The 27,545-nt window shown below is 45.8% G+C and overlaps 2 protein-coding genes across 2 annotated transcripts; one reads left to right on the forward strand and one right to left on the reverse strand.

The window, feature by feature from the left end:
* Positions 1 to 1,431: 1,431 nt before the first annotated feature.
* Positions 1,432 to 19,717, reverse strand: CCT3 (chaperonin containing TCP1 subunit 3). The gene is made up of 14 exons (XM_056123569.1): positions 19,560 to 19,717; positions 17,340 to 17,401; positions 16,594 to 16,644; positions 16,442 to 16,504; positions 14,669 to 14,765; positions 13,230 to 13,347; positions 10,073 to 10,259; positions 7,658 to 7,807; positions 6,741 to 6,873; positions 6,138 to 6,219; positions 4,255 to 4,435; positions 2,696 to 2,941; positions 2,098 to 2,229; positions 1,432 to 1,761 (listed from the first exon to the last, which is right to left on the reverse strand). The coding sequence occupies exons 1-14, from the start codon at positions 19,588 to 19,590 to the stop codon at positions 1,657 to 1,659; spliced, it is 1,638 nt and encodes a 545-aa protein (XP_055979544.1). The 5' UTR covers positions 19,591 to 19,717; the 3' UTR covers positions 1,432 to 1,656.
* Positions 19,718 to 19,882: 165 nt separating this feature from the next.
* TSACC (TSSK6 activating cochaperone) lies at positions 19,883 to 27,262 on the forward strand. The gene is made up of 4 exons (XM_056123572.1): positions 19,883 to 19,971; positions 20,991 to 21,044; positions 25,510 to 25,632; positions 27,038 to 27,262. The coding sequence occupies exons 2-4, from the start codon at positions 21,014 to 21,016 to the stop codon at positions 27,253 to 27,255; spliced, it is 372 nt and encodes a 123-aa protein (XP_055979547.1). The 5' UTR covers positions 19,883 to 19,971; positions 20,991 to 21,013; the 3' UTR covers positions 27,256 to 27,262.
* The last annotated feature ends 283 nt before the right edge of the window (positions 27,263 to 27,545 follow it).

Here is a 27,545-nt window from a genome sequence, read left to right on the forward strand (position 1 = left end):
GGTCCCCTGAGCACAGCCAGGGGTGATTCCTGAGTGCAGAGCCAGGAATAACCCCTGTGCATCGATGGGTGTGACACAAAAAGCAAAAAACAAAAACAAACAAACAAACAAAAAAAAACACCCAACAACAACAAAAAAAAACTGAGTGCTGAAAGTAAAGGAACAAACAAGACAAACAAAAACAAGATAACCTTTCAGTACCTATAGTGCAAACCATAATGCCAAAAGGTGGGGGAAAGCGGGGGTGGGGAGAGAAAGTGAAAGAGAGAGAGAGAGAGAGAGAGAGAGAGAGAGAGAGAGAGAGAGAGAACAAGCCTGCCATGGAGTAAGAAGCTGGAGTGGGGGGATGAGAAGGAAACTGGGGACACTGGGAAATATACATTGATGAACTGACAATGTTGGAAAATGGTATGACTAAAACCCAGTCACGAAAAACCTTATAGCTGTGTATCTCATAGTGATTCAATAATGTAATTTAAAATAAAAATAAACCCCCCATCCCCAAAGTGGGGGAGAACATTGCCAGTTTTATAGTGAGATGAGTTAATGTATGCAAAGTGACTAGAACATGTTTATTACACAGCACTATTGTTAGCTGATCTAATATTCAACTGCAAATGACTAAGTCTTGTGGTGAGAGAGGAGATAAAGACCGCATGAATCATTACGGGTAATGGGGCCCCAGTAGCCAAGAGGAAGGACTCGAGAAGGGGGGAAAAAACCAAACAACAAACCCCCACACAGAACTTCCCGAGGTCAGGCCCCACCTGGTCTCCAGTATCCCAGGGCCATTCCTCAGATTCCCCCCCTGTGGTAAAAACAAAGCTCAGAATGAAATCAAAATCCTCTGTCCTGGCTACCAGGGAGGGCAGAGGAACAACTAAGAGAGCCAAAACACAGAAGTGAATTATCAACAAGACAGGGAGAGAAGGGAGGGGGAAACAAATTTCAGACAGAGAAAGTATTTGGAATGCTACAAGATACAATACAGAAAAGATGTCACTCAGGACAAACGCCCAGGCCCTAGCTCATACTGGGTGTTGCTATACATACTACTACAGGTGGGAAACACCCATAGTCGGGACAGGTTCCTCCAGTTCTATGGGTGACGAACACAAAGTGGTACTTTTTTGAGGGGGTCCACACCCAGCTGTGCACAGGAATCACGCCTGGGGATCAAACCTAGGTCATACAAGGCAAGGGGCCTTTACACACTATCTCTGGCCCCCAAAGCGGTTCAGCTTCGTTTTCTGAACTCCCATAAGGACAATGTTATTAGCATCTGCCAAGGAGTCTGCAGTATACCTTACTTCCAAAAGGCAACACCTCAGTGACCCAATTTCTTACCTCCTGTCTTCTCAGTAAATTTCTCTACTCCTCCCTCTTGGCCAGAGGGAATATAACCCAAGGTTGAAAAACACAACAACTGTCTCCAATGACTTAGATTTAATCATCGGAAGCAAACTAAAAGGAAAGCTTACAATAGAGAAGAATTACATGTCAGTGCCTTTTGCAAACTGAGCTGGGACAGAAAGGAACTAGGCTGTCCTTCAACCCGCTCCCTTCCAAACAAAGACACCCACAGTGTCCATGGTGTCTGGCTCGGGAAGGGGAGACGCTGCTGGCTGTGTGTGTTGAGGTCACCTTGCCTGCCACTCACTCCTGGCCAGCATCAGGGGCCCCCCCTTGCCGGCTATGCTCATCACCCTTCTTTTTGTGGCCGGAGACGATGTCATCGATCCGCAGCAACAGAACTGCAGTCTAGAAAAAAAAAATAAATAAATAAAACAAAACAAAACCCTCAGCCCCAAGTCAAGAGAGAGGTCTTGTTTTCAGACATAGTACTTCGGCCCTCCCAGAAAATTACCATTTTATCTGAAATCTACCGTTTCAGCATTGAATGTAAAATGCAGATGGTCCCTACCAAGGGAGGACAACTTGCGCAATGTCAACTCACCTTTTCTATGAGCTAAAGTAAGTGGGTGGGTGGGGGAGTTCCTTGGGAACAAATGACTTGTAGGCCCTCGCTTTCACGACTGGACCGAGCACACTGACTTGTCTCTGGAAATATGCCGAGCACATGCCTTATGTACTCACCTCCACTGCTGTCTTATATGTTTGTAGTTTCACAGCTAATGGCTCCCAGATGCCCAATTCTTTCATGTCCACCAAAGTTCCTGTCTCACCGTTCACACCCCAAGTCTCACAGTTTTCCTGGGTGTGTTTGGCCTGTAGATGGAGGAAGCAGAAATATTAATTATAAGAATAAAATTTTTGGAGAAAATATGTTGGTGGGGCACACTGAATAAAAAACTAAATCCAAATAGGGGCTAGGGATGTTCAGCAATCCACTGGGCTGAAGACAGACTTATAGAAAGAGGTTAGAGGAAATAGCAGTAATAGGAAACGAGGAAAAAACTTAAGAGAATGGCACAGAGAGTTCACTCAATAGGCTGAGCATATGCTTTGCATGCAGGAAGCTCCCTTTCCATCACCAGCACTGCCAAGACTGACCCTCTACAAGTGGTTGGAAGCAAACATGGACTGAAAACCAAATCCAAATTGTGAGAAAACTGAGAGAAGAGATTTCAAGGTATTAACTGAGGGGACCAGGACAGAGATGTGACTCATGCTGTTAGGTCCACACTGCTTTCCTGATCTCATCACAATAGTAGGGAAACTAGGGAGGACTCACCCGAAGGGAAGTAAGGAGACGGATGGTGCTAGCACCACAGTTCTGAATAAGGGTCCGAGGGATGACCTCAAGAGCCTGGGCAACAGCTCGGTATGGCCACTGCTCCACACCAGTCATGGCCTTGGATTTCTCAGTCAAGGCGTGGGCCACAGCCAACTCAGAGGCCCCACCCCCTGGAACCAGCTGCGGGTCCAGGAGAACATTACGGCACACCTGCATGGCATCCTGGAGGTTGCGCTCTACCTCCTGGGAACAGAAGCAGAAAGTAGGACATTAAACACTGCTGACTCAGGCTAGATCAGAGCATCAAAGAAATTGCTGACTGCCAGGCTCCAAAATCCAAGGAAGGAGAGAAACTAAACCCATGCTGGGCAGGGCAACATTGCTGCTATTTTATTGCCTTGGAAACAAAAAGACACATCATTTAGTTTTTAAAATCCAAGAGTGTGGGGTAATAAAATTATCACTTCGTTTGTTTGGGGGTCATACCTGGCAACATTCCTGGATGTGCATGGGGAACCATGATATGCTGGGGATCAAACCCAAGTCGGCCACCTGTACAGCAAGCTCCCCACCTGCTACATGATCTTTCCAGGGCCAAAAGTGTCACTCTAACCATGCAAGTTTTGTCTACCCTGCTAGACAAGTGTATCAGCTTCATTCCTTGCTGCCTATGCCATTTGCTTTTTGGGAGGGGGGAGGGCTAGGTAAAGAGAAAGCCCATACCCAACAACACTTGGGTTACTCCAGACTCTGCACTTAGGAATTATTCCTGGCAGGTTCAGGAATTGAACCTGAGTCAACCAAGTGTAAGGCAAACACCAGCCCCTCTGTACTATTGCTCCAGCCCCTGGCTGTACTCTTCAGGAGAGCCCCCTTAACTTGCTAGTGACCTGCTCTTTTGTAAGTTACTTAAGGTCACTAAAGAAAAGAATACAGATAATTCAACCTTAAAAATGATGGGACCAGAGCAACAGTGCTGCAGGGCATTTGCTTTGCATGCAGCCAACCTAGGTTTGATCCCTGACATCCCACATGGTTCCCTCAGCACCAGGAGTAATTCCTGAGTGCAGAGCCAGGACCAACCCCTGAGCAACACCAGGTATGGCTCAAATAACCAGAAGCAAACAAAAAAAATCATAAACAGGGGCTGGAGAGATACCATAGCAAGGCAGGGTGTTTGCCTTTGCATGCGGCCAACATAGGTTCAATCCCTGGCACACCATAAAGTCCCCTGAGCCCCACCAGGAGTGATATCTAAGCAGACAGAAAGCCAGGAATAAGCCCTGAGCATTCCGAGATGTGGCTCAAAAACAAATGATCAACAGGAATGCTTAACACTACGTACACTAAAAATAACACAAATGGTAGTTTCACTTATTTAAAAAAAAAAAACCCTACACAATCAGAAAAAGAGTATAAGAGGTATTTGCGGCTATAGATCCAAACAAAACAAGTAAGAGCTATAAATGGGCAACAGATATTTGCAGACCTCGTGGGAAGCATTCAAGAATGGGAATCACTGAGTTCACTCAGCCCCATCTCCAATGCTGACTCACCGAGAGAATCTCTTTGCTAGCTCCCCGGAGGAGAATGGTGCAGGCCTTCGGGTCTTTGCACTCAGTGATGAATGTAAAGTACTCATCTCCAATCTTCTTAATTTCCAACAGGCCTGCGCCTGTACCAACATCCTCTTCTCTTAGTTCCTCTGGTCGGCTGACTATCCGGGCCCCACAGGCTCTGGAGATTGGGTGGGAAAGACCAGATAATTTCAGATATTTTTAGCTAACTCCCCAGAGTCTGTGATGGGAATAAGGACAAAACAAACTGCTATAAATATGCCTATGTCTAGCTTCAATCAAGAGGTCTGGGAAGTCTGTTGAAAGAGATTTTCAAACATCAAGGTCAAGCTTCCTTAAAGAGTTTTGTAAAAGCACATGCCTTACATGTCTGAGGTTTTGGGTTTAATTCTTGGCTATACACGTGTCACCAACTAATTTGACTCAAAAAAAAAATATATATATATATATGTATATTTTGCTTTTTGGGTCACACCCGGCGATGCTCAGGGGCTACTCCTGGCTCATGCACTCAGGAATTGCTCCTGGCGGTGCTCTGGGGACCATATGGGATGCTAGGAATCGAACCTGTGTTGGCCATGTTGGCTGCGTGCAAGGCAAACGCCCTACCTGTTGTGCTATTGCTCCAGCCCCTCAAAAGTATATTTTGTCAGTAAAATTTGTATAGTTTTCTTTGTGTAATTTGATGTAGGCTTCCATAGGCAAAGCAAACCTTACAGAAACAGTCTGCTGCACACTCAGGTCCCATATCAACAATCTTTTTTTTTTTTTTTGCTTTTTGCTTTTTGGGTCACACCCGGCAATGCACAGGAGTTACTCCTGGTTCATGCACTCAGGAATTACTCCTGGCGGTGCTCGGGGGACCATATGGGATGCTGGGAATCGAACCTAGGTAGGCTGCGTGCAAGGCAAACGCCCTACCCGCTGTGCTATTGCTCCAGCCCCCATATCAACAATCTTAAATAAATGACTATTGATTGACGAAAAGATAGTTTTCAGGAGATAAGGCATGAGGATAACCCCAGAAAGACTCCCAGTTGGCATATGATCCTCTGATTACCACCAGAGATGATCCCTGTGCACAGAGCCAGGAGTAAGCCCTGAATATCACTAGGGTGTGGCCAAAAGGTAAAAAGTAAGTAAACAAATGAATACTGAAAACAAATGACATATGAGCAAGAACACCAGTGCAGAAGCACTGAATACAATCTAAAGATGCTCCAATTCATCACAGTCCCAGCGGCAGTGGACCAGTTCCAGTGCAGGCAGGCTGAGCATGCAAGCCCCATGACTGAAGTGGCCATGTGTGACCACAGCTACCGCTGATATTTAGGTTTGAACAAAATGTATGGAAACATTGTAAAATTAGGGCAATTCTCTAGTCATTGAAACAAAATCACCAAAAGGGGAGAAAAAGTGTTTTTAGGAAATACAGATTTTAAAACTTTAGTATTAAAAAAAATCTAATGGTGTATTAATGGCAACTGAAGATCAACGGAAAGGAACTTGCTGATGGTTCTAATTCTGAGTTACAAAAGACAACTCTGTAAAGGACTCCTAGTGATCAAAGCAGTAATACCAGGCAGCATAAACTTTCTCCTACTGCTCAGAAGGCCAGGCCCACACAGCCATTATCAGATCTTAATAGTGGTTCTGAACCATTTTACACCTAAGGACTGACAGTGCAGACCAACAGGAAACCATAGGCCGAGAGAAGCTCTGACTACAGTGAACTCCAACCCATAATTTATTCGATGACCGCATCTTATTCCTTTCCTTTTCAGGTAGAGATGATTGGACAATGAGACTGTTAGATGGAAGCACAGGGGAAAGAACTTTCTATCCTGACAGGATCGACTCACCTGGCAATGCGATTATTGTCTGTCTTTCGGACTCTTCGGATAGCTGTGATGTTGGCTCGCATGAGGTAGTGCTGAGCCAAATCTGCAAGCCCAAAGGTAGAAGTGTCAAGATGGAAGCCGTATATCCAAAGTTTGGAACTGGTTTTATTATTTTTCATTCTTATTGGGGAGGACAAGAAGCAGTGGGGTTTTCTAGGTGATGCTTAGGGACCATATGCAGTGCCTGGGATCAAACCAGTGTCAGGGCTGGGGAGACAACGGAGGTGCCCCGAGTGTAGCCGAGGATGGCCCCAAAAGCCCAACAACAAAATAAAAAATAACCGAGTCAGGAGCATGCAAAACAAGCACTTTAACTCCCTGATATTATTTTACTTTTCCCCACCCCCCACCCCATGTTTTTTTTTTTCCTTTTTGGGTCACACCCAGTGATGCTCAGGGGTACTCCTGGTTTTGCACTCAGGAATCACTCCTGGCGGTGCTCGACCCCCCCCCCCCCGTTTTTATTTTTACCAAACCCTGACTTTTGTGCTTATGATTTTTATGCTAAACCAACATGGTGGTGGCCATTGGGAGGAGCAGTCATTCCCTTTCACACAGTCCTACCAGAGATGCCCTTTTCTGTGATGACAACATCAGGCTTCAGGTGGATAATGTCCTCGCACAGCTGCTGTATGTATTCTTCTTCCATTTGGAGAATTCGGGTAAAGTCTTCTTCTCGGGTGATCTCAATGTCAGTCTGTGTGAAAAAAGTTATTCTAATTTAAAGAATTTTAACAGGGTTAAGTTCTTCAGGGTCATCCTAACAATTATGCTCCCTCTGCCTAGCTTTCTTCTCACTATCCTAGAAAAGGTGTGTCAGAATAATATCAAAGCCTGGGTCCACCTTCTTAAACCAGTTTAACTCCAACAAGTCTATTGCTGAACTCCATTCAGTCACTAAGAAAAGAGATGGCTTCCTGTGATCCGCCAGTATACTCCAAGTGGGCCACAGGAAGAAACAAGGCTGAAAGGTAGCCATGATCAAAAAAGATGAGAAATGCTGCTTTGGATCTGGCATATGTAAAATGAAACTCAAAATCAACTTTTTATTTTGTTTGGGCGCCACACTTAGCAGTGCTCAGGGATCCCTCTTGACAGTATCTGGGAAATCATATGTGATGCTGGGGATTGAATCTGGGTAGGCCAGGCAAGCAAAGCAAACGTCCTATCTGTGTACTATTCTCTGGCCCCCCAAATCAACTGTTCTAAAGGTTATTTTAAGCAGTAGAGATTCTATGTGAGAGTCAGTTACGAAGACAATGTAATAACTGTACCTTTTATGTCCCCTGTTCACATTAATATAATTTTGGTATTTGGGCCACTGGGAGCGCTCAGGGGCTATTCCTGGCAAGTCTGAGGAACTATATGTGATACTGGGGATCGGAGTTGGCTACATGCAAGGAAAGCATCTATCTCTGTACTCTCTGGCCAAATGCAGTCAGAGATCTTATAAACTCTTAAGAAAAAGGCAGAAGCCTCACCTGGCTTTCTCCTTTCTTGTATTCCAGAGAAGAATCCAGCAGCACAATGCGAGGGTTCTTGATATAGCGCCGCATCCGTGGATGGGTCACGTCCTTATTAATCATGACTCCACGTAAGACACAGGAGTCCTCAATGATGCCTCCAGGTATCTGAGAAAGAAATATATTAGTTCAGTCAAGTAGACTATTTATCAACTCCTTTCCCAGATGTTCACCCTTCCCAAATGACTTGTAATTTCAAACTTCCAAAGTATGTTTTAGCCGTGAACTTCTAATATCAAACAGTTACCACGCATCTAGGTCAGCTGAAAGTAACAGAAAGTGAACGACGACAAAAATTTAAAGGGGACCAGATCGCTATTTCCTGGAGGCGGGGACACACACAGACACAGACACAGACACAGACAGACACAGACACACACAGACACAGACACACACAGACACACCCACCCACCCACCCAGAATTTTTAGGGTTGGGGCTCCATCTACTGGCCATAGCTATTTGTGCTAATACTTAGGGGAAGAGGTGACACTCTGGGAGACCTTGTGACCTGGGAAGAGGGCTCTCTCAAACCCAAAGCACGTGTTCAAAGCAGAGAGCTTTGAGGGCCAGGTACAACTTATTAGTAGAGCTCTTGCCCTGCATGTGAGGATGTGGGAGAAAAAAATCTTAGGGCCAAAAAATTAGCTCAAAGGATTGAGCAGTGCTTTGCATGTAGGAAGCCTGGGATCAATCCCTGGTACTGCAAAGTTGCTAGAGCACTGCCAAGAGCAATCACCCCAAAAGATAGCTTTGCGCTCTTCTCACCCATACTGTTGTAATTTTTTTGTGGGGAGATCGTACCCACTGGTGCTGAGTGCCTAGTTCTGGCTCAGTGTCAGGGAAGCAAATTGGGATTGACCACATGCAAGGTTAATTTCCTTAACCCTTATAATATCTCTCTGGCCTCCGTTGTTAATTTTTCATCTTTAAGAAATCAAAGAGGGCCTGGAGCAATAGTACAGAGGGTAGGGCGTTTGCTTTGTACGCAGTCAACCCGGGTTCAATTCCCAACATTCCATATGGTCCCCCGAGCATCGCCAGGAGTAATTCCTGAGTGCAAAGCCAGGAGTAACCCCTGAGCACTGAGCATTGCTGGGTGTGACCCAAAAAGGGGAAAAAAAAAAAAGAAAGAAAGAAATCAAAGAGTTTGAGAAAGTTATCTGGGACTTATTAGTACTACTCCATGAAGCTCATGTATACGTGGACCAAATGGGACACAAATGCATCAACATGAAGACACTAATCCCTTTCCCAAGTGCATCCACTGTATGAAAACCTTCCATTTCTTGGTGACTATTCCCGTAACACAAAAACAGTAATTCAAAAAAATATGTGCACACCTATGTTCATTGCAGTGTCAAACACAATAATTAGTGTAAGTATAATGACAGATGAATGGATTAAGAAATTGTGGTGCAGGGGTGACTTAATACAGCGGCTAAAATGCTTAATCCAGGTTCAATCCCTAGCACCCCATATAGTCCCCTGAGCCCTGATCCCTGAGCACAGAGCAAGGAATAAACTCTGAGCACAAATGGATGTGGCCTCAAAACAAAACAAAAACATGTGGTATAGATATACAATGAAATACTATGTAGTTATAAAGATAAAATGAAAGCTTACAACAACTGGGATGCAATGGGAAGGGAATCACGTAAAGCAAACTTAATTTTTTTGTTTTTTTGGGTCACACCCAGCGATGCACAGGGGTTACTCCTGACTCTGCACTCAGGAATGACTCCTGGTGGTGCTCAGGGGACCATATGAGATGCTGGGAATTGAACCTGGGTTGGCCATGTGCAAGGCAAACACCTTACCCACTGTGCTATTGCTCCAGCCCCAATGTTAAAAGACAAATAGCAAAGTATCTTTCTTACTGTGGTTTATAGTATAAAAAAAAATAAAGCAGCCAGGAAATAATCAGATGCTGATAAACCCTTGGCTTTGATGACAAAATTGAGATTTCCAATCCATGGAGGAAGAAAAGTGTGTGTGTATGTGTGTATGTTCGTATGTGTATAGGGGGAGTTGCTGTGGGAACTTGGGTGGTGGTGAAGGTGTGGTGACTTTGTACATCAAAACCATAAACCTTAACACTACTATAATCATATTAACTGAAGTACACTAAAAATTAAAATGTAAATAAAAATATATAAATTGGGCCAGAAAAATAGTACAGCAGGAGCTTGTGTAGCAAGTTGTCAACTCAGGTTTTATCCCCAGCACCACAAAGGGTCCCTGAGCCCCACTAGAAGTGATCCTTGAGCACAACCCAGGTGTGGCCCCCTCCAAAAGGAATGAACAAAATATTCACTCACAAACAGGATAATTTATGCTACAAAATGTTTCTGAAGTACTCATTAGACATTTACCTTTTCCACCTTCGCATATTTCTTGATGTCAATCTCTTTCCGACCATTTTCCTCAAATTGTACAGTTTTGACAGCATCCAGAGCAATGCTGGAAGCCAGAGAGGACCAGCGACTGATTGCTTTGGTCGTGATGGAGCTGTTGATGATGTTCAGCATCATATCTCGGTTATTTACATCAACAGGGGTACTGGAGAAAAGAAAAAGTAGAGAGTTATGTTCAGCAGGAATCTTGGATATTGGGCGGGGTGCTTAACTCAGTGACTCTTAAGCTACAATTAGTGACCAAAAAATGACATTAGGGGACCGGAAAGATAATACAACAGGTAAGGCATTGCCTGTTGGGTTCAATCTCTGGCACCCAGTATGGTGCTCCAAGCCCCACCAGGAATGATTCCTGACTACAGAGCCAAGGATAAGTCCTGAGTACTGCCAGGCACAGCCACAAACAAAACAAGACATCTACGGTTGGGGCTGGAATGAAAGTATAATGGGGAGGGTGCTTGTCTTGCACACAACTGACCCGGGTTTGATCCTTGGCATCCCATATGATCCCCTGAGCACTGCCAGGAATAATTCCTGAGGACAGTGCCAGGAATAAGCCTTAACCAACCCTGGGTGTGCCCCCTCCACCAAACACAAAAGGGGACAGGAAGATGGCTCAAAGGGTTAGAGTGAATGGTCTGTATGCGGGAGCCCTGGGCTGAGTCAGCAATTGCTCTCAAGCACCTCCAAGTGTGGGCCCAAGACATAATAAAAGACATCAAGTATTGTCCATTCCTCTGCTTTTCAGCAGCTTACAACTAAGCCATCCTTGGAAGTAAACTCAGATTTCTAAAAAATCTGTTTCCATATCCAGGAATTTCTTTCTACAGGATCTTATAGAAAAATAATTTGTCCTTACCTTCCTGCTTCAGCCTAATACACTCCAGTATCTGTAATTTTCGTAAAGATATGGCTTGTTTATGATGGGGCCACATCTAGTGATACTCAGAGCGTACTCCTGGCCTTATTCTCAATGATCACTCCTGGAGGGCCAGGGAGAACCATAAGTAGTGCTGCTGAGAGTCAAACCTAGGCTGGTCACATGCAAGAGCCCTAACCGCTGTACTCTCTCTCTGGCCCTACTATATTTTGTCTTTTATTGTGGTGCCAAAGAGTTATCTTTGAAACCTTATCCCATAATTAGTAAATTCTCGAGAATTTCTCTTAAGGGGCTGGAGGAACAGCCCCCCTGACACACACACAAACACGCCTCAATCTAGAATCTTTTTTTTTTGCTTTCTGGGTCACATCTGGCAATGCACAGGGTTCCATATGGGATGCTGGGAACCGAACCTGGGTCGGCCGCGTGCAAGGCAAACACACTACCCGCTGTGCTATTGCTCCAGCCCCTCGATCTAGAATCTTAATAGAGTTTACCACCAAGCAATATTTACAGTTTTAGTTTGATATCTCTATACAGTGAAACTTTAGAACAGAGGCTTCCAAAATTATTTGACTGCTCCTTTTCAAGTTAAAAAAAAGGAAGAAAAAAAGAACCATCTAGCAATCCCCTAGAAATTTGTTTTTGGGCAACAACCAGCAGTACTCAGGACTTTCTCCAGACTCTACACTAAAGGATCACTCCTGGTGGGGTTCAGTGAACTATATGGGATCAGGGATCAAACCCAGATCAACTGCATGCAAGGCAAATGCCCTTCCACTATACAGTGCTCTGGCAGCCCCTAGAAATCTACCTTACTTAAGGCTCTTCATTCACCCTCTCATTCACCTGCCAACAACCAATTTGGAAACTTACAGAATCATAACATGAAGCCATAAGATACCCAGGTAACATCTTGTTCAAAATTTCGTATGTGGCCCAAGAGATAGTACAGGGGTTAATAAGGCACTTGTTTTGCATGCAGCCAACCCTGGTTTTTTTTTTTTTTTTTTTTTTTTTTTTTTTTTTGGAGGGAGAGATTTGTGGGTCAATGCTCAGGAGTTACTCCTGGCTCTGCACTCAGGAATGACTCCTGATGGTGATCAATGGACCTTATGGGATGCCAGGGATCTAACTCTGATTGGCTGTGTGCAAGGCAAATGCCCTACCCGCTGTACTATCACTCCAGCTCAGCCAACCCTGGTTTAATCGCCAGCATCACATATAGTTCTGGAGGCCTTCCAGAGCTGATCCCTGAGCACAGAATAAGGAATTAGCCCTGAGCACTGCTGGTATGGTGCCGCCAAAAAAAATATCCCCACCCCCTCCATTAATATATTGTTAAAATTCTATTTATAAGATGAGCCAAGTTACAAAATATACAATCAGTTATTGACTTACAGACTTATATAATGCAAGTGTTCCAAAAGTATCATCTAAGATTTTTTTTTTCTATAAAAAGAAAAACTTTCCAACAAATTTGCTCCATACACTCAATATAAATATTTTGGCAACTTGAAATCATTAGGCAAGAAACAAAACTTAATTAATTTATGTACCCAAGCACCCACCCATGTGCAGAACACTACTTTTTTCTTAGGGGGAAGAGTCTGGGCAAGCACCTGGCACTACATAGCAGCTATTCCTGTTCTGGTTACTCACACACTGTGCTCGAGACCACAGATGGTGCTGGGAATTCAAATCAGGTTTGGCCACCTGCAGGTAAATGCCTTAACCCCTATTCTACCACTGTGGCCCCCACCCTTTTTTAAAAAAAGCTTCTGGGCCAAAGGGATCACGTGGTGTTAGGGCTCCCATATGCAAAATGTGTTCAGCCTATTTTTTCCCAGGTCACTTTCTAAATTTTTATTTCCCTTATATGCTTTCCTTCTGCTCTGCTGTTTCCCCTTGCAAAGTAACTCCAGGGTATAAATCAGTCCACATTTGGGGCTAGAGCGATAGCACAGCAGGTAGGGCATTTGCCTTGCATACGACCGACCCGGGTTCGATTCACAGCATCCCATATGGTCACCCGAGCACAGCCAGGAGTAATTCCTGAGTACACGAGCCAGGAATAACTCCTAAGCATCACTGGGTGTGACCCAAAAAGCAAAAAAAAAAAAAAAAAAAAAAAAAAATCAGTTCTCATTTTTTGTGATATGCCTGATCTTCTGCACCCCTGTGAACAATTCAGTCCCCCGTACTTTATATACCCCATTTCTGCCCCCGCCATACCTGATTTTCTTCAGGGTGGCAATCATGTCATCCAGTGCTTTGCGGTAGGCACTGATCACCACTGTTGGGTGCATCTGCTGCTCCAGAAAATGCTCTGCCACAGAGAGCATCTCCCCCGCTGAAAAAGGGCACAAACATCTTGTTTAAAAGGGAATATGAACACGAAAGCAAGCTCATTATGCTTTTAAAATTACTTTATCTACATCCCTAAAGTAGATTCATCAAAGGCATGCTACTTGGCTGTTCATACTATTCCAAATTTTAAACTTCATACAAGTCAATAAAATATTTTCAAGAGATTTTTTTTGGGGGTGGGGGCGAGGGGGGGTGGGGAGGGGATTCCAGGGGACACATCTGGGTGATTATGCAGAGATCATCCATGTGGTATTGGATCTTCCACATGCAAACCATGAGCTACTTCTATTATTCCTGTTTATTTTAAATGAAGGCCACTACCAGAACATTCAGTCTGAAAGTTTGAGTCTGATGGTTTGATACTCAGGGAGCTGGTACCCACCAGGAAAGGGCATGGGAAGCCAGAGACTGAAACCAGGGCCCTGCATTTGCTAAGTACATGCTTTACCACTTGAGCCATATTCCCTCAGGCCCCTATATCAGAGATTCTAACTTGACAAAGAAGGCTCTTGGGATCTAAATTTTTTTTTAATTTATTGAATCACTGCGGGAAAAGTTACAAAGCTTTCAGGTGTAAGTCTCGGTCATGCAATGGGGATCGAATTTTTGATACCAGTTTTCTACTTTCAGGTTTTGGTATTTTGTTTTTGTGTCACATCCAGCAGTGCTCAGGGATCAGTCCTGGCAGAGCTCAGGGAAAGTATGTGGTACTGGGAATAAATCTGTGTCAGCTATGTGCAAGGCCAGCACCCTTCGCCTATGCTAACACTTCCAGCTCCGAGATTTCAGTTGAGACTACAACTGGTCATGCTCAGAATTAAACCATGTTTTGCCACAGGCAATGTTTTAAACTTGTCATATCTAGCTGTGTGATACTAGCTTTCAAAATGTAAAAAAAAGAATGGCCAAGAGAGTACAGTAAGGATAGGGCGCTTGCTGTGAATGCAGCTGAACCAAGTCACCCTTATGGTCCCCTGAGCAAAATGCCTGGGTGACCTCTTAAGCATAGAGCCAGGAGTAAGCCTAGAGCACAGCTGGGTATAGCTCAAATACTCCCAAAATAAACAAATATAGATTATAGAGGGGCCACAGAGATGGCACTGGGTAAGGCGCTTCCTCTGCACACAGCTGACCTGGATCCCCATATGATCACTGATGAACTCGGTGATCCCTGAGTTCTTTAGTAAACTGAGCACTGCTGGATGTGGCCTCGAACAAACAAACTAAAAGAGAAAAGTTCCTTCTAGCAAGAATCTTCACACTTCAATGCAATTTTCCTTATCCACCTCCAGTTCTCCCCTTACCAAGAATAATTACTGACGTTGTCCCATCTCCAACCTCTTCATCCTGTGTCCGGCTAATTTCAATCATGGACTTGGCTGCTGGATGTTGGACTTGAATCTGAAAAGTGTAAATCATCATCAAACCAATGCTACCTCTAGGACTATCTTATTTCCTTTCAGCTTTTAGGCTACAACCCGGCAGTACTCAGAGGACTTTGACTTTGTAGTGCAGGGATCAACCCCACACTCCTGCATTCAATGTGTGAGTTCCAGCCTTTTCAGTTATTTCCCGGCCCCTTAACTGTAATTTGTTTTGCTTTTATTTGGGGGATATACTGGCAGTACTCCAAACCAAACTTTGGTCCCAAACATGTACGGCAAATGCTCTAATGCTAAGTGACATCCCTAGCCCCTAAACTTTTAAGCTTCTTAAAGACAGAACGTCTTTTAGTCTATTAGCATCATTGCTGTGGTTAAATAGTGCCCTCCAAGACAAAACGAGACATAAAATTCTAAATGCTGGGAAGTGATAAAGATTACATTCAGACATAATATTTCTCCAGGTATAATCTTGGTGATCTGGGCTATTAGAGAAGGCCCCAAATCCAACCACTGGTGACATTATGTAACACATAAAAGACAATACTCTTAAAAAAAAATTATTTTTATTTATTTGCTGGAGCGATAGCACAGCGGGTAGGGCGTTCGCCTTACAAGCGGCCAACATGGCCGACCCGAGTTCGATTCCTCCGCCCCTCTCGGAGAGCCCGGCAAGCTACCGAGAGTATTCGATATGCCAGACACAGTAACAACAAAGTCTCCAATGGAGACGTTACTGGGCCCGCTCGAGCAAATCGACGATCAACGGGAGGGCCTTTACCTTTACCTTATTTGCTTTTTGGGTCACACCCGTTGCACAGGGGTTAATCCTGACTCAGGCACTCAGGAATTACTCCCAGCAGTACTCAGGGGACCATATGGGATGCTGGGAATTGCACTCGGGTCGGCCACATGCGAGGCAAACACCCTACCCACTGTGCTATCACTCCAGCCCCAAAGACAATACTCTTAACAATTGGGGAGTTTACGTGCCAAAGAATGTTACCAGCAGCTAGGAGAGATAGAAAGGATTGCTCCCTAAATTATTTTTTTTTGGGTCACACCCAGTGGTGCTTAGGGGCTCTGCACTCAGGAATTACTACTGGCAGTGCTCAAGTGAGCACGACTCCTGGAATACTAGGGATTGAACCCAGGTTGACCATGTGAAAGGAAAATACCGTACCTGCTGTACTCTCTCTCCATTCTCTCCCTATATTTGTTTTTATTTTGGCTTTTTGGGTCACACCTGGAAATGCTCAGGGGTTACTCCTGGCTCTGCACTCAGTAATTAGTATTGGTGCTGGGGGGGGGGGGGGGGGGGGGGGACCATATGGGATGCCAGAGATTGAACCCGGGGTCAGCCACATGCTAGGCAAACACCCTACCCACCATATTATCACTTCGGCCCCCTCCATAAATTTAGAAGGAACATGACCCTAACACTTGACTTAAGGCTTTCATCCTCTTGTCTATACAGAGTATCATTTTCTATGTGAAGCCACTCAGATTGGTTTTTACTGTCTCAGTGATCAGACCCAGGCACACTGTGCACGCAAGGCACTCTGCCCCAAGCACATCTCCAGCCAGTTTGGGAATTTCTGGCAGCCTTAAGACACTACTTATCGTCTGCCTCATCTATCTTATATCATTTTGTGGGCACTTTATAAGTCTGAGAACCAAAACAAAAAGCCATACCTCTCGGAGAATAGCATTGCCATCATTGGTCATCACAATGCCTCCCATTGGGTCCAAAAGCATCTGAGACAAAAGCAAAAGGTATATGATTGTTTCAGATAACCTGGGAAGTAAACCTATGGTTTGAGATTTTCAGTAAAATATTAGCTTACCTTCATCATGGACTTGGGTCCCAAACATGTTCGAATGATATCTGCAATAGTCTAACGGAAAAAAACCAACATATAAACCCTCATCAGAAGCTAGGATAAGGATTTTAGGGAAAGGCACATAAATAACAAACAAAGCTAGGGTTTCAATGATGATACTTTTAAAGTGGAAATCCCCAAATTCATTTGGTTGACCATCTCCATTTCTGACAACTCTTTGTATTTCCAGTGTTCCCTTGGTTATATAAAGTGCCCCCATTTGCACCATAAGTTATTACTGCCATCCTGGATACCCCTCATTCCATGGAAAAGCCACGTAAAGGAAACACTGCTCTTTCTGCAAGCAAATGCTTCCCCTTTAGGAATGCTTCAGGTAGAAGTCACTTTTCAAAGACGGAAATGTCAGTTTGGACTTCAGTTTCCAAGAAGTTCAAGTAACTTGAAGCCCACAGTACTTCTTTCCATGACAGTGCTCTGCATATCATACATGCAACAGCAGATCTAGGGCTAGTTTATTTCAGAGAATTACTGAATACCTCTCCTGTACCTACAACAGGCACTTGGAATACAAACGGAAATGTAACCTTTCCCCCTCAAGTAATTCAGTTTAGTTTGGGAGACAGAGAATATGTACTGGGAAAAAAAGGTCAAGATCTAATCTCAACATCAACAACATCTAAACAAAGAGAGAACAAGAGAACTGGTACCTGAGGGTAAACTACTATAAATACTTAAAAAAGATGAGTTACCTTGGCGGCATTAATATTTCCAGATTGAACTTTCCTTCCAGATTCCCGCTTTGTGTTCTGGCCTAAAACAGATAAAACACAAGGCAAGGGCTGGAGAGAGTACAGCAGGCAGGGTGCTTGACTTGCATGCAACAGATTCAGGTTCAACCCCCAGGACCTCATATGGTCCTCAAAGTCCTGTCAAGAGCAATCCCTGAGTACAGAGCCAAGAGTAAGCCCTGAGCACTGCTAGGTGGGACCCCAAAAGACAGGTTATTCAAGATTGTCCCATTGTAGGGATTGGACCCATAGTACAGCAGGTAGGACATTTACCTTGCATGCGGCTGACCGAAGTTCGATCCCAGCATCCCATATGGTCCCCTGAGTACCACCAGGAGTAATTCCTGTGCAATGCTGGGTGTGACCCCTCCCCAAAAGAAAGACTGTCCCATTGTATAATTGTATATAGACATTAATTCTCTAATCTTTGAAAGCAAAGTTTCACAGATGTCTAAATACACAGATAAAAACCTGCCAATTCTTCTCCTTAAATAACTAGCTATTATATCATTTGGCTGTTATAAGAAAAATAGAGGCCAGGAAGGGTGCTAAGGATAGATGAAATCCAGAGTTGGGAGTAGTAACCACCTCATCTATGAGACCAAACCAAAACTATTGAAAAGAAACAAGTACTTATGGTTATTTCTTTACTTCATGTTCCTATTAACACTAAAAACTCATAATGCTTCATCTCTGGAATCATAATTCTCACTTTCCCATTAGCTATTCATGCATCCACACCCAGAACTCATAACCTCGGTCTCAACTCATAAGTGAACTAACCTTAATTTGGAAAAAAAAAAAAAAAAGAAAAAAAAAGATCCTCAATGGGCTATAACCACATCCCACCTGCCCCCAAAGGAGCATCAACTAGTGCCTTATATAAAAAGGTCATCTGGGATTATTTTTCTTCTCGGGAAACAGATTCACCCCAACAGTCAAAGTACAAACAGTGAGAGGCCCCTCGCCGCCACAAGGACATCCTCAAAAGTGCTTCATACACTTTAATATGCAAGACACAAGCACCCCCAGCTAGATATAGGAGAATGCAGGGATTACGCACAGTAATAACTGACTAGTACTTACAGGGAACTGAATTGGCCACAGTCACCAATGCCAGGGGCTTCAGAATGCACCACCTCCCCAGGGATGGAGGCATGCAAGTGTTCCCAAGCACATCAAGCACTTTCCCTCTTCTCCCCAATGCCGCAGCTCCCCACCTTTAAACCTGTGAGTTTCCCACCCATCTAGCCCCATCGAACCCAGACACCACTCTAGAAAACCATGCAGAGAATCCTTACGAGCACTTATTTTAGGGGACGAACTACTTAAATCCTGCTGGACCTTTTTGCTGAATTCCTAATTATCGTTTTTTATCGGATTACGTGATTTTTGCCCCCTTCCCCGATAGTTATTTCCCAGGCAGAGTGAATAATGGAGACACTCTGGGAACAGCCTTCTGTGCGGAGCAAATGGTAAAGGGAGGAGGTGGCCCTCATCACCGGAGGGGACTCCGGCGACTGGAGACGACGGTGCAGGGAGCACCGGGAGGAGGAAATGCCGTCCAAGAAGCCGGTACGAGAAGTGGGGGTGGGGAGGGGGGGACTCCGGGCATGGGAACCCCAGGGGGCGGCTACCCCGAGGTCCAGTGTCCCGGGACACGGTTCGCCGCCCGGCGGCCCCTCCTGGGTGCAATTTTCCCGCTTGGCTCACTCGACCCCGAGTCAACCGAGAAACCCGGTCATGCCCGAGCCGCACGCGGCCCCGCTCTCATCACGCCACCCGGCCGCCGCCACTCGCCGCGCCCCGGCCACGGGCGAGCCTCCGGGCGCGGCGCCAACGCCCGTGCGCGGCCCACGAAGCGCCCAAAAGCCCCAGGACCGAGCGGGGCGGGGGGGCGAGGCCGGGAGCCCGCCGGCGGGACGGGGCTTCCTGCGGGACGGGGGACGGGGCGAACCGGGACTCGGCGAAACCACGGCCCGCCCGCGGCGTCGGGGAGGGCAGGGGGCCGGCAGCGGCTCAGAGAGAAGGCGGAAAGTGAGAGAAAAGGCGTGCGAAACGTGGACAATGACTTGGAAGGCGCCGGTGGCCCGGCCAGGGCGGGACTGGGGCGACGCTGGAAAGTGTGGCGAGGAAGTGGAAGAGGAGATCATCCCCTCCCCGCCTTTCCCCCCAACTCACTGAGCACGAGCACGGGACGATGGCCCATCATGGCGGCGCGATGCAGAGCCGGGTACCCAGAGCCGAAGGAACCGGCAGAACCTTCTGGAGAGAGAGAACCACAGAGAAGCCAGAAAAACGCTGCCTCCTCGGAGCTTACACCTAACCCGCTAGCCTCCGGGGCCGCCGCCAATCACCGCGCCCACCTCGGGGAATGACACGGGAACGGGCCAATGGCACTCTTGGCCCCGCCCCCACGCAAGAACGGCAGGGCAAGCTAGACTGAGAGAACGCGAGGCGAGCCTGGGGGCAGCGCAGGCGCTTGCGCAATAGGGTGGCCGCTCCCGGCCGCGTGCGGCGGCACAGAGTGCGCAGGCGCCCGGGCTCGGGCAGTTGGCCCGCAGCGCGCGGCGCGAGTCTGTGAGCTACAAGGGTGGGTGCTGGGCTTGAGGCTTTTGATTAACACCCAGGTGAGGTCACCGAGCTGCCCGGCGCCTGTCGGGCCGAGAAGGCCCAGCGAGGCATGACCGTAGCCACGCTTTGGCCGAGCCTTGGTGACTGGGAAGGATAAGGGGGCGGGACCTCGGCGGCGGCCGCGGGGAGACCCGGCCGGACGCGGGGTCTTACGGGACTTGTAGTCTTGGGGCCCGAACAGCCCGGCGCGCCCACGGGTCGCGGATCACCTCTGCAGGGTGACTGTGTGGGGCCTGCCCGAGTGCCGGGCCGTACGGGAGGGTGATGGCTCCCTGCCCCCCAGGCAGCCCACCTTTAGCCCTTTCCTCCAGTGTCCCCTTGTTGTCCTTCGGGGTTTTCTAGCCCCCGCACCACGCCCTCCCGCTCCCGCCTTCCTGTGCTCAACAGGTGATGCGGAGTCAGTTTTGTATTTAAACATTGTCCTGCAGGAAGAAGGACTGTCAGGACCCAGAGGAAATGGGCCTTTCGTGGGAGATTCCCAAAGTTTAGGGTGTGTTCAGTGGGCCGCTAGTCGGTATGTCCTAAAGGCGGGTTTTTTTTTGTCCCAAAATTACAAAAACAATAGTAATAGAACAGTCACAGCGGGCTATATAGGCGAAGTACGTACATACATATATATGCGATATATCAAAAATATATGTGATAGAGTCACAGGGGAAGCCTTTGTGACACCCTGCTTGGTCCCCAAGCCCTGTCACGTGGTCTTAGATAAGAAATAGATGTTTTCCTTGCCTATGTGAAATGACTTGTTAAGCTATTTTTTTTTGGGTGGGGGGCATATCCGGCTGTGCTCAAGACTTACTCTTGGCTCTGTGCTCAGGATCACTCCTAGCCAAGAGAGGGGATTTTGTGCAAAGGAAACGCCCTCCCTGCTGTTGGATGTCCTGCCCCAAGAGACCTTGTGAAATGCTGGGTACTGAAGTACTCACCTGGGGTGCTGATCACATGGTATTATGACTTTCTTACCCCCACCCCCAGGTACCACATCTATTGGTGTTCAGATGGAACAGCATCCTACTATGAACAGAAAAGGTGTGTGTCAGAGGTCCTGCTTGTGCTCCCTTAAACTCCAGACCTTTATTGCTCAGCATTTGGGAAAATGATTCCAGTTATAGGTATTTTTCCCCCCATTACTTGGTTCTTTGGAAAGTATCTATTCTTGGTCTACATTTCCCACTCAGTGGACACATCACTGTAGTCCCAGTGCCTAGAACTGAATCTTTTAAACAATGAAGATGTAATAATGATGTGTTGAATGCAGAGATTCTTACTTCTCATCAGTATTTAGAACAGGATTTTATGTACAGGGATCCCCAGATATGGTATTGACCAGAGTAAACTGATGCTCATTTTGGAGTTCAGGGATATCCTGAAGCTGTGGGATTCCAGTACTATCACTTACAATTTTTTTTTTTTTTTTTTTTTTGCTTTTTGGGTCACACCCGACGATGCTCGGGTTACTCCTGGCTCGTGCACTCAGGAATCACTCCTGGCGGTGCTCGGGGGACCATATGGGATGCTGGGAATCGAACCTGTGTCGGCCATGTTGGCTGCGTGCAAGGCAAACACCCTACCCGCTGTGCTATTGCTCCAGCCCCCACTTACAATATTTTAAAAAAATGTTTTTTTTGTTCTTTTTTTGGGTCGCACCTGGTGGTGCTCAGAGCTTACTCCTGGCAGGCCCACAACCATGTGGGGTGCTGGAGATGGAAGCCGGGTCTGCTGTGTGCAAGACAAGCATCCTACCAGCTATACTTCTCTCTCTGGTCCCCACTTAGAGATTTTATCTGAAAGGCCCATTGCTTGGACATAAATAACCTAACACTTATCACATAACACAGTGGTAACAAGCATGGCTTTGGAGTCTGCAACACCATGTTTCTTTTTAAAGTTTTTGGTTTGGGGGTTACACCCAGCAATGTTCAGAGCTTACTCCAGGTTCTGTGCTCAGGAGTCACTCCTGACTCTGGGGGATCCTATGTGGTACTGGGAATTGAGCTGGGGTCAGCCACATGTAAAATAAGTGCCTCTCCCCCCAGTACTGTCTTTCCAGTCCTAGAGGTCCATACTTAAATCCAGCACGGCTACATACTAATTGTAGTAGCACTGTAGCACTGTCCTCCCGTTCATCGATTTGCTCGAACAGGCACCAGTGACATCTTCATTGTGAGACTTCTTGTTACTATTTTTCGCACATCAAATATACCATGGGGATCTTGAACAAATTTTGTTTTTTCTAGCTTGCTCTTTAAGTCCTTGTTCTCCCTTGAATACATAATCATGCTAGCTTTTCTCTTGATTCTTTGCTTTCTTGTTTCCATTCTGGGGAAGCCTATGTTCTCTCTTGAACACATACTACTCCCTTTCTCTCCTATCACATATTTCTAAATAAGTTTCAACAACTCCCTTTCTTGGGGCTGGATCCATACTACAGCGGAAAGGGAATTTGCCTTGCACGAGGCAAACTTGAGTTGAGCACTGACATACCCATCCACTCCATCCACCCCCCAAACAAAACAAATAATAATAATAATTTTTTCATTTTGTGGTATGCCTTATGCACAGGGCTTTCTCAGATGCTAGGGATCAAACTCAGATTGACTGTGTGCAAGGCAAGTGCCTTCCCCACTGTCCTATTTCTCTGGCCCCTTAAATGTCTTAAGTTTTCTCAAAATATGAGTAAAAATGCCTCCTGTGTAGAGTCATCATGGAAAATACATGAGACAGTGCATGTAAAGCATCAATTGGTATTTTCGCTATATTACCTCCTTGGATTGCTCCCAATTTTCATATTATTTCAGGCATTGTTGAGTCTGAAGTATGGTTCATTACCTATAGTTTGTGTGTGAAGTATTCTTCAAACCTTAACAGCCCAGATGAAAATGCATCTTTAAATACCTAAAAGGGGCTCAAACTATTTAGAAGTACATTTGTGGAGAGATACGTGCATTAATTTTTTTTTTTTAGGCCCATTCCTGGCAGTACTCGGGGATTACTCCTGAATCTGTGCTTAGGGATCAATTCTGGTAGGACTCTGAAAATCCTGTGCAGTTCTGGGGGTCAAATTAGGATTGGCTACATGCAAGGCAGGCATCTTAACTACTGTACTGTGTCTTGGGCCTAAATATCTTTTAAGCAGTAAGAATAATCTTGAGGCCTGAGTTTCAGCTTCTGTCTACTTACCACTCTGCAAGAATTATCAAATGGAGCAGAGTGATTCTGGGGGAAAAAATACAGAGATCATAGTAGGGCTTGTAAATTCACAAACAAGTACAGAGTAAAAAAAAAATCCTCACCAAGTGTAACTATCAGGGAACAAAGCAGATTTTCATTTTGATAGGCTTAGTGAATTTATTTTTTTTTTGGGGGGGGAGGGTGGGGGTCATACCCAGCAATGCTCAGGGGTTATTCCTGGCTCTGCACTCAGGAGTTACTCCTGGCAGTGCTTGAGGGAACAAATGGGATATCGGGGATTGAACTCTGGTTGGCTGGATTGAACCCTGGCCGGCTTCATGCAAGGAAAATGCCCTACTTGCTGTACTATTGCTCTGTCCTGGCTTAGTGAATTTCTATGCAGAAAGCACCCCTGTCTGGGCATTCCTTCCCTTGGTAGACCATTTCTCTGTTATACTTTGAGTAAAGGAGAAGAATAAATAAGACATCTGGACTAGAGAGATAGTGTAGAGGGTAAGGTGTTTGTCTCAAAAATACATGCCTGACCCAGGTTTGATCCCTCGTACCACATAGAGTCTCCCTCTGAACCCTTCCAAGACTAATCCCAGACCACAAAGCCAGAAGTAATCCCTAAGCACTCCTGAGTTTGTCCCAAATCACCCAAGCCCTCCAAAATAGAACAAGACATCTTCTTTCTTGTCACCTTTGCTGACAGGATTATTTTTCATTCAGAGGCCTTAATCTTTTATACTTCAAACCATAACTGAGACCATATCTCTTCTCTTCCTTGCAGATGGGCACTCTTCTAGCACTTTTGGAGTGTAACTGTGTTTGATCACTTAAATGGTTGTCAGTTCCCCTGAGAGCAGGGCACATCTGTTTGGCTCTGTGCTGTTCTCAATTACCTGCACATTGCAAACCCTTAGATATACATACTTACAGAAGGGGAATGAATGCAGGAGTTTCTCTTTTCTGTCCTTGTTAAAAATCTCATTGACAGTAAATTCTGAACATTCGTAGTCCAGGCCTTTTTGTGTGAAAGAGGGAGGGTAGGAGGGCTTAGGAGTGACCCCTGGTGTTGGGCGCTCAGGATACCATATATGGAGCTAGAGATTAGAAATAGGGTCACCACTGTCTCAGCTTCATGCACGGCAAGTGTTTCCCATCCCATCCCATCCCTCCAGCCGTAGATTTAGGGATTCCTACTGGGGTTGACGGGGTGCAAGGCAAGCGCCTTAACCCCTGTATGATCTCTCTTTTGAGATCTGCCTTTTGATCTTCTGCTCTGTCTACTTTGCAGTTGCCTTTTCTTCTTTCTAAACTCTTCTAGATAATAAGGCAGCCTGAGCACCGCTGGCTGTGGCTCAAACCCCCACCCCCAAATATATACTCTATTCTAGCAGCTTCTGCATTCAGTGTTCCCTCTAATCAAATTTTATCCTTTGCGGGGGAGAGGGTGCATACCCAACAATGCCTCAGGGCTTGCTTCTCCATTCAAGAATCGCACCTGGTAGTGCTCGGGAACCCTATGGGGTGCTGTAAATCAAACTCATTTCAGTCATGTGCAAATAAAAGGAGTTACAAACCAGAGTATACTTAGCAGTAGAATACTTGCCTTACATTTGTGGGCCCTGGGTTCAATCCTCAGCATCAAAAAAAAAAAAAAAGTTAAGAAAGAGGGGTCAGAGAGACAGTAGAGGGGTAAGGTGTTTTCCTTGCATGTGGCTGTCCACAGTATATCAGATGGTCCCCTGAGCCCCACCAGGAATGATCCCTGAGCCTAAAGCTAGAAGTCAGCCCTGAGCACTACTGGGTGTGGAATGTGAGGGATTGAACCTGGGTCTGCCATGTGCAAGGCAAGCACCCTGCTCGATGTACCACTGTTCGGGCCCCAGAAGACCCCTTTACCCTGACCTTCAAGCTCATAAACTCATTGTTTATGTCCTTATGTTGATATATCGCTGTTACTTCAGTATATGATTTGTCTCCCTAACTAGTTATTAAGCTCTGAAGTAACTGTGTCCTTGATATCTTGCATATGCCCCAGCATCTAGTTGCTTTAAGATCAGAGAACATTCAGTACGTCATATAATAGTGAGCAGGAATTCATTTCCATGAGCGCCTGTAAAATATAAGTGAGTCAGATTTTAGCCCATCCCACAACTGCTTGTCTTCCCTGTTCCTTTTGCCATGTAACGTTCTTTGAAGATAGTCATGGCACCGCCTAGGCACCTGCCGTCCCCTCCAGATGCAGGGCTCTCGTTAGGAAAGGCCACTTGGTGTAGTGAGCTCAAACTTAGTTGCTTCTGATTTTTCATTTCAGCCAATGAGGATGGTAATGCTGTACCTCTCTGTCCAGCTAAGCCTTCTCCCAGCTTCATTAATCTTCAAGCAAGTTCCCCACCAGCACCTTTTCTGAACATCCAGGCAACACAGCTGCCCTCAGGTAAGCATTTCCCAGAGGCACTCAGGATGGGTCGTTGGGGGAGGTGATCTGAGCTTCCTCCTACTGGTCCGCACTGGGTCAAGGTACCTCTCGATTATCCATAGGTATCTTATGATGAGTCCATTCTAATGATTTCACTTTCTCCCTGATATATTAGTACAAAAATGGATTTATTCCTGAGCTTACAGGATCTTGAGAATTGGATGAAAGATTTGCAGACAAAACTCAGATGCTTAAGAAGTTAGTTTATTGGTGAAGTACAGTTTAAGTTTATGGGTCTGAGCCTGCTGTCCCCCAGAGTCCGGGCCTCTCCTTTTACCCATGGATGCCCAGTTCAGATTCCAATATCCTGGTCCTGTCTGTTGCTGCCTACTCCCTCCAGTGTACAATAACCTGGTCTTGGCCCTACTCCATTCTCAGTCCAGTGTTTAACTCCTGGTCTGTTATCTGCAGCTGAAATTGTATCACTTGTGTCCCCATGCTATAGCTGCTGCTTTGTAACCTGTCACTGGACCTTCTAGGGCTGTGCACCAGCTGCTCCCTGTCCTGAGGCTTTCTCATCTTTGGCCATGGCCACATGCCTATGCATGAGATCCCTGCTGTCCTGCCATTTGTCTGGGCATAGGTGAGGGAGCGAAAGCGTCAGCTGGCTGGGGACTTCCCTCTATCTGCTACAGTATCCTACCCTAGGCCATCCTGTGAACTGTGTTGACCAGAGACCCAGAGATCTTTTCAGCGGGCAAGATTTAAGATGACCAATTACATGAATTAGTTTACTTGGCACTCTACCCTACATCTACCCCAGTAACAATTCTACCAGATTGTGATGTTTTCTTGCTAGTTAACACGCCTAGTAGTCTAGATAGAATTGAAGTGAAAATGGTATTGCTTGTTTACCTGCAATATTAAAAGAATTTAAATAAAAGAAAAAGTTAACAGGGAATGACATACACTGATGTTTTTTTTTTCTTTTTGGGTCACACCCAGCGACGCTCAGGGGTTGCTCCTGTCTCTACACTCAGGAATTGCTCCTGGCAGTGCTTGGGGGACCATATGGGATGCCGGGGATTGAACCCGGGTCAGCTGCATGCAAGGCAAATGTCCTACCTGCTGTACTATCACTCTGGCCCCTACACTAATTTTTAGCTCCATTATTGTTTTTTTGAATTTTTTTCTGTATCGTTCCATGGGAAAATTGTTTGGTAATGAGTTCCAGTGACTAGTTTCCAATTAAAATTGGGTGGTCGATGGGCTGCTCAGAGAAGGGGAGAGCAGAGCACAGGTAAACCTGGGCTAGTTGTACCTGGGCAAATGGGGGAGGGACCTTGTTAGAGCCCTTCCAACTTCAGTATCATTACAGATCCTCGTTTTTGCTCCCTTCACTCCTGTGTTGCTCTTCCTTCAGAAATTGACCACAAACCCAGGGAATGCCTTGGACTCCTAGAACGTATGTATGCTAACCTGCAGCTTCAGACCCAGCTCGCCCAGCAACAGCTGGCTATTCTGGAAACCTTACAAGCATCCATGGCCCAACTGGCTCCTGGGAAGGAAAGCAAGAATGCAGCTCTCCCAGCTTTAACTCGCTGTCTGTTGTTAAGGCACCTGCCCCAATTCAGTAAATGAGTTGTGAAATAAAGTTATGTGTATTTTTTCCCCCACTCTCTCCAACAGAACCTTGGTAAAGGGGCTGAGAGGATAGTAGATATGCTTATTGCTGATATGTGGCCAACACAGATTTGATCCTCAGCACCCCATAGGACCCCATGAGCACCACCAGGAGTGAGCCCTGAGCACAGAACCAGGAGAAAACTGAGCATCACTGAGTGTGAACCTAAAACAAACAAATAAAAGACAACCAAAATACTCCCCGTTAGTAGGTTTTGGACATCTCTGTTCTACATATAGTTGGATTA

The sequence above is a fragment of the Sorex fumeus genome, unplaced genomic scaffold (genome assembly GCF_029834395.1).
Source record: "Sorex fumeus unplaced genomic scaffold, SorFum_2.1 ptg000047l, whole genome shotgun sequence".
NCBI lineage: Eukaryota > Metazoa > Chordata > Mammalia > Eulipotyphla > Soricidae > Sorex > Sorex fumeus.

Bases quoted from the DNA above. Each gene is read 5' to 3' on its own strand.
- CCT3 (XM_056123569.1), bottom strand. From the start codon at position 19,590: ATGATGGGCCATCGTCCCGTGCTCGTGCTCA. The intron at 6,220-6,740 runs GTAGGACTGTGT...TTGGGCTTGCAG, and splicing joins CACAGAAAAGGGCATCTCTG to ATTTGGCTCAGCACTACCTC. The intron at 4,436-6,137 runs GTGAGTCGATCC...CCCAATCTCCAG, and splicing joins GACAATAATCGCATTGCCAG to AGCCTGTGGGGCCCGGATAG.
- TSACC (XM_056123572.1), top strand. From the start codon at position 21,014: ATGGAACAGCATCCTACTATGAACAGAAAAG. The intron at 21,045-25,509 runs GTGTGTGTCAGA...TTTTCATTTCAG, and splicing joins TCCTACTATGAACAGAAAAG to CCAATGAGGATGGTAATGCT. The intron at 25,633-27,037 runs GTAAGCATTTCC...CTCTTCCTTCAG, and splicing joins GGCAACACAGCTGCCCTCAG to AAATTGACCACAAACCCAGG.